The sequence below is a fragment of the Antedon mediterranea genome, chromosome 8 (genome assembly GCF_964355755.1).
Source record: "Antedon mediterranea chromosome 8, ecAntMedi1.1, whole genome shotgun sequence".
NCBI classification, from domain to species: Eukaryota; Metazoa; Echinodermata; class Crinoidea; order Comatulida; family Antedonidae; genus Antedon; species Antedon mediterranea.
In genome coordinates, this window is record NC_092677.1 from 13100608 (window position 1) to 13108043 (window position 7436).

General features: G+C 31.0%; 1 protein-coding gene across 4 annotated transcripts in view; it reads right to left on the bottom strand.

The window, feature by feature from the left end:
• LOC140056107 (calretinin-like) overlaps nucleotides 1-7148 on the bottom strand; it is a 32460-nt gene extending 25312 nt beyond the window's left edge. For 3 of the 4 annotated variants that reach the window (XM_072101361.1, XM_072101359.1, XM_072101360.1), the window contains exons 1-2: nucleotides 6924-7147; nucleotides 4988-5061 (exon numbers count right to left, since the gene is read on the bottom strand). In XM_072101361.1, the coding sequence (XP_071957462.1) occupies nucleotides 4988-5061; nucleotides 6924-7035 (186 nt within the window). In that variant the 5' untranslated portion in view covers nucleotides 7036-7147. Of the gene's footprint in view, nucleotides 1-4987; nucleotides 5062-6923 lie in introns of all 4 variants that reach the window. The other variant, XM_072101362.1, reaches the window with a different exon arrangement.
• Between the last annotated feature and the right edge of the window lie 288 nt (nucleotides 7149-7436).

Sequence of the window (7436 nt, forward strand, 5' to 3'; positions counted from 1 at the left end):
TTTATCTAAATTTTATACCATTTTGGAAGGAGTTTTATTGATTATTGATGTTCGATATTCATCATAAATCTCCATCAATCGATTTCGTCTTTGAACGCTGTTATATTAAAAGTGAAAATCAATCAAATGCATCGAAAAACGATTGATGATTCTTCGTTTGATAATTTCTAATATTTCTTCTTTATTACAAAATTGTTTTAATAGTTGACGTAAAAAACGACCATGGAAAATACTAATGGCGATAGCTATACATTTTGCTAGCTAGATTTATTAGAAGTGCTATAGCGCATTTATCTTGGCTTTCTTGATTATTGTCGAATTTCGATCGACTTTATGTCAGTATAGCACCCGATTCGCAGTGCTGTTTCTGTATTACAACATCTCATGTGTATTCATGGACGTACATCATGGGGTGGTTAGATACTATACAGGATTTAGGCCTACATGTGAAATACATGTGATGCTGTATCACAGAGTTTGCCTATGATATTGAATATATTAAAAAATCATGAGTACCAAGAATAGGCGATTAAAAACATTTTCTTTTGTATAATATTGTGATGTTATAATAAAGTAAAAAAAAACCGTCGTGAATATACACTATAAACATACGGTATGCAACCTTTCCAGCTCTCCATGAGAAGTCGTAACAGGTTTATTCATACCATAACAATAATACGTGTTAAAAGCATACATTTGCAATTCATCATCAAATTATGTTAATGATGGTAAATGCTTATTGGATCATAAACAGCAGATACGCTTTTAAAATTATGTAGCAAAATAACGTAGGGCGAACAAATAATGGCTTTTAAATTTTAAAGCACGTTGTTAGAAACAAGTAGTGATCACACTCACTCATATTATGATGATTATTGTAGGCAATTAAGAATGCCGGTTGATTGTGTAAAATAACAGTAAGTCTTTAATTCAGTACAGTTCGAATGAGATGCGTGCAAAGAGAATTATTATAAGCATCCTTAATTGCAATTATGATTAGGTAGACGATGTGCTCTGATGATTACGTACGCGTTAAAATCACCATTGTTGTTGTATCGTACTTAACAACAATATTATGCTTCACTCATAAAATATATATGCATATATAATGTGGTGTTGGTGTGTGCGAGTATACACACATATCCTGTTTTTATAGTATATGCTTTCATACTTTTGCTATAATATATAGGCCTAAAGAAAGAATTCACATGTACTGGAAGTAATAAACTGAATATCTTCTTTTTAAGAAAAATAAATATATAAATAATCATGTTAGAAAAATACTATCGCTTTTTGATGATGAATAACTCTAAATGTATATAGGAAATGTTTTTTATATTTTATATAGGCGACGCACATGTAGTATTTGATTAAAATTTGTGTCATGTTACATTTATTATGTTAAGCTGCCATAAGGCGCTGTACACTAAGGGCGTATTTTCAAACTATGGTGCTTACCAAAATCTGTATTTCAGCGTTATATTAACAGTGTGTCTTCATTGCCGACGAGACAGCCACTCCTAAGTATTGTTTTTAGACATAGGCCTATGGGTTTAAACGCAACATTGTTATCACGCTACACACATCATTCTAATAGCAATATTAATACTTGGCAATAATTTGGATGCTTGAGTTTTAATATTTATTTTCAGTATGAAAGTATCAATACAATTGTTGAACTTCTCAACAATCGGCAAATCGTTATAACAAATTACCTTAGCCACTGGATTGGACTTTGTAATTAGATTAATAATAATCAACGGAGCAGTGCTACGTTCAATATTAATAATGATACAAATTCGTAGCTTGTAAATTGCATTTCCATTCATCACAATATGGGCATAAGTTTACTAGATTAGATAGTATGTGCTCCGTACACGTACAGTGGGCGTACAAAAACGCTATGGATATTAAAGTTACATCAACGGGCATCGCCATATTTCCAGTGAATGTGCTGTTTCTATGTACGCACATAGTATTATAAATACGCATAAATGCAGTCTAATAATATACAATTATTTCCTCATACTGTTCATCTCTTAATTTTCATTATTTTATATTATTATGAATATCGTATCCATGGTTTATATTCAATGATATTTGATATTTAAAAAAAACCAGAAATGTATATGTGGCGTAATATTGTATACGTAATAGTATATACATACAAGATTTTAATTATTTAAACAACTGTGGTTACTACATTTCATTTAACATTCTATTCCCATTTGATTAGAATTAAATAATGCAACTGCTTTGCTGAACAAAATACGTGATTATTAATGCTTTAGATGATTCGCATATTCTAATGTTTTTGCTGTTTATGCGTACGATATTGATGGTACGATGTCACGAATATGAAAGAGTTAATCAACCTTGGAAATTGATTACTGATTATCAATAATGAATATTTACGACCTTAATGAATATTTATAAGAACAGTAATTAATGCTCCTATAATCGTGTTAACGATATATATCCACGTGAAAGTAATACATGCAATTATAAAAACCAATTATGAAAATTACTTTTTTGTTTTAGTACATGATAATAGAGAACATCCATTTAGGCGTATTGATCTCTGTTTTATTTTGTTCGCTATATCAATCTGTTATCTAGTCTCGTTAAACATATGATTTTATTGCCTAATACAGTGACAGGTCATTTTTAAAAAGTATTGATCATTTTAGGCTTGAAGAGAATTTCTATTATTTTTTAAAATAAAATGCAATCAAGTGTAACTTTAATGTAGTTTGACAACGTTTTTATTATCTTGAGAAATAAATTCACATTATACTGTTGAATATCCAGTCAAGAATAGCAGGCCTTAGGCCTAAATCAATTTTATTTATCATAAAACATGAGAAGCTTTGTTGAAAAGTGTGGAGTTAAAAAAAGATATCAAGCTTAACTTAAAATGGTTTATGATACTATACTATAATCCGTTTATTTAGTATCAAATGTATCACTTTATCAATAATAAACAATTTGTTGGTGTAATTTTTATTGATATTTATATTATGCTGTTAAATCTAACAGGTTAAATTCATTAAAACTTCAATCATAACAATGGTCTGCTACCAAGTATACTGTGCATACACCGATTTTATACTGCTTGTCTGCCTATTTATTATATGTACTAACGGATCCCAATATAACAAAATGACGTAATCATTCCTAGAATTCAATCATGCTGAACGAAGATTTACTAGCGCCATCACATTTCAGTATGATTATAATAACATGTCTTAATAATTATTAATATAATAAATAGTGAAAATATTAGATATGAATTGTTTCTTTAAAATATCAATGTATTTTGAAAACCGTAATATTGTTATTATTGTTCACAACTAACATTATTTTCATGCAAACTAGCATTTAAAATTAGCAATGTATATGCATGTACTTACACAATGTAAATTACTATTGATCAGTGCTCTCTATGTGCAATTACACGATACAACGTGCTGTAAATATTGGAATGCGCACACCTTCACAATAGTGCTCATCGAACCTGAATTAAAATATCTGATTCTTAAATTTGGAAGGAAGAATACCACTTTGCCACAAGAGGTTCAATTAGTATCGACGTACTGTACCATACTATACTGGTTTCTAAACCTTGATTGACATATGTAATATGGCACATGCATTTTAACCAACATACCACACAAATGTTAAAATTTATTTATTTGTCTAACAATAGAAAAACACATAATGTAAATAAATACGGTTTCAGCTATCATTTTCTTTTTTTTTGTTTTATGTAGGACCGACCCAATTTTATTTCTCCATCAATAAAATGTTCATTTACAATGCATTGCACTTGAGTAATGTAATGATACAATACAATACAATATAACTGACATTAAATAACTATCAGTACATCTTGTATCTCACTCCCACGTTATTCAAGATTTTTTGACGTAATAACGTAACCAAAATTCTGGAAAATCCTGAGAAAGATAATTATGAGCAAGCACATACTGACATTGGACAGAAAATCGGGCTCAAATATGAAGGAGATGCGCTCTGTTGAATGTGATAACATACAAAAAAAGAAAAAAAATCCTGATTTTAAAAATTCTAGCGGCCATTTGATGACGTCAACAAATCCGGTTACTATAGGCCTAGAAACTAATTACTAAATTTGCTATTCTTTTTTTTTTCAAGCAAAACACGGCCGGCCACGCTGCACTATGCTTTAGGATAAAACAAACTAGATGCAAGTTTTACATTGTAAGTTTTGTGAAAATGTATGCAATCGATATAACAATGTTTACAGTCCAATTAAGGACTATGGAAAATGAACTAAACTAACGACTGGACATCAAGGTAAAATGAAAACAACGGAGTGGCTGCAGTAAAGACCAGCTCAACGAAACTTGAACGTACTAATGAGCTTTTGCATCGTGACGGTAGACAAAAGGAACGGTAGATATAAAATTATACGGTAATTGAATTTATCGATTTTAACGTTCGATCCAATGACGTATTTATGACGTAATTTTGAAAAATACAATACAATAAAATAACAGTACCAATAAAAAATGGTTGTTAAAATTTTCGTTGTAAAATTAACTAGACATCATATTTTATGCATATTATATAGTATGTGTAGATTGTGAATTCTTCTTCTTCTATAGATGCATTACAAAAATAATCATCCTTTTACGGCTCTTTTACGTTTTAATTAGATGTTTATTTAATCCGTTAAACTTCGCTAACCTAAGACCTAGTCTGGCTAACACAGAAACCTTTCAAACACGCGCCCACCAAGCCCACGTGTACAGGGTTTGTCAGAGGGAGGGGATGACTTCACGAAATAATCGCCACGCTCTGTTAATTACCGTCCCCTTCATTACCTTCCAGGTGCGAAAGCTCTCTAATAGTAATATAGTTTTGTTTGGTTTAATGCTTTCATTTTACAACCAAAGTATATTAGTACACCGAACCAAGATAAAAAACGTTTTTAGATTCTTACCTCACCCGTTTGGCTTTTCGAAAGAAAGTCTCGGAGAAAAAGTTCAATTTCATTACCTTCTATGTAACCACTCTCTGAATTACAAAAAAAAAAAAAAACAACAAAGCATTATAATTTATTCCGTATTTGTTTACGTTTTAGCGTTATGGTATGTGAAGAAGGCTATTCAATCAGTGTGCTTTTTTTTCATTATTGATTGTTATTTAATTTAAAAGTTATCATTTATCTTTTCTTGATTACAACGAGAACATGCGGTACAGGGTACAACGGTAAAAAATTCTAATCAGTACTCTGTCTACACTATCAAATTTGATGGTCTATATGGTGTGCCCATATAGACATGATGATGTCACACACTACCTTATTTGGGCACATCACACTTCTTTTGTCAAACTAGTTAGATGGTTTAGACAGAGCATAAGATTATAGTTTTGCATTTTTTGCTTGTCTTGCTTTCTAAACGCGATAATCTAAACGTAGTTTTTTTTACGAGAACGCGTTAGAAGATTGATGTGTGTTAACTCCTTTTATTCAGAAGATGATACGAAAACATTTTTTTTATCATAATTAACCTTAGAAAGCACATTTGAAATGACATGGTTTGATGTTTTTTATAGTTATATATGTATTATTTTTTACAAAACGTTATTGCAGGTCTAGTGTCTTTAAGTTAGTGTTATTAGTAAAACACGTCTATTATATTATTACAAAAATCCTTTTTATTTACGTACTTCGTTACAAAGATTGCCACTACATAAAGCACTATTTTCCAAGTGGCTCACATCTCAATGAAACGGTAGGCTAAGAAGTCATTTAACAAATCCGGTTACTATAGAAACTAATTGCTAAATTTGCTATTATTTTTTTTGTCAAGCAAAATACGGCCGGCCACGCTGCACTATAAAAAAAAACTGGATGACGCTTTTGGATAACACATACTAGATGCAAGCTTTACATTGTTAGTTTTGTGAAAAGGTATGCAATCGATATCTAGCCTAAAAGAAGTAATTGTTGGTGAATATTTGATATCAATTGGTAGGTTATTCTATTAGATATTTCAGTGAACATTGTAGTTACTGCATTAACTACAGTGGAATATGTTTGACGCGGTCTCTAATATTATTCTCAGTCTAGGCACCTCAGGTGAATATCTTTCCCCTTTTCACAATTTTGTAATTTATTACTATCAGCATTATGTTGAACGTTGCAAGTTTTTGTTTTACATTTTCTGACTACTTATTGGCCTAGAATCCGCTCGATATGTAAACATGATTATAAACCTACTCAACATATAAATAGTAAAATACTTATTTCACTAGAATAAGTTTCTCAATTATTCATTATTTAATATTATATCGTTATTAAACGGCAAAAGGCGTATTGCTAATCAAAATTAGGAACATACCAATGAAACAAAACTCAGTGATCTATCACACACAACAAAGTTTGTTCCAAAGTTGTCAATTTTTTTTAATTTTTTTTTAGTATTGAAAACGAAAGCGATAAAAACAAAATGTTCATTATAAATAATTATATAAATTTGAATTATAAAGCCCCCTCTTTAGTTTGCAAAAGTAATTTCGAAACGAAGCCTATCTTGTAAAGAAGCCCACCCAAGAGTACTTTAAAAGAAAAGAAACCCATGGGCTTCTGTTTCAGGTTTTACGGTATGCACTGTTTGATATATGCCGTCAATACGGCACACAACAGAGTAAGTTAAAATAAATGCTTACAGAGTTGTTTTATTGAAACTGAAAGCATTGGCCACAAGTTTTTATTTACTTTTCTAAAAAAAGTTGCTTCATTTGAGTTTTCATTTTGCGATTTGAATTTTGTTTTCTTGATTATTCGTACGTGCACTTTAATATCCCGAATATAATTTGTAAAAGAGTAACTTAAATAGTACATAGTATTTTAAGAATAAAATATTGCTTACTATCCTTGTCGAATTCATCCCAAACAAGTTGGAATTGTTCCGCAGTATATGACTTGCCATGAAGTTCCTCTTCGAATTGTTGCAAAGCTGCCGATAACGATTTCTCTGCCATGTTTAATAGGTATAATTACGTGTCCAAGTTTATGAAAGATAGAAAGGAGCTGTGTTACAGAAACAACTACGTTCACTAGCTATGGATGAGCGAATGGTACGGTAAGCGGCGTGGTTCGTCTGACTATATCTGCTGCTGCTAATATCGATCGATGGCTTTACGCATTGGTCGAATAGTCACTATAATCAACATATCCCGTATGTTATTACACACGCCCTTGATACGCTTCATCGAGTTCAGTCACAGAATTGATAACGAAATAAAATATTATGCAGGATACGAATATTAATAATATTCCACAAGCATAGGCCTACTCTGCACCAGAATCAAGGGCTGCCCATCGAAATTACGAAATCAAATTGAATCCTTCTTGAATAATTAAAAAAAAACTCGAATTCAAA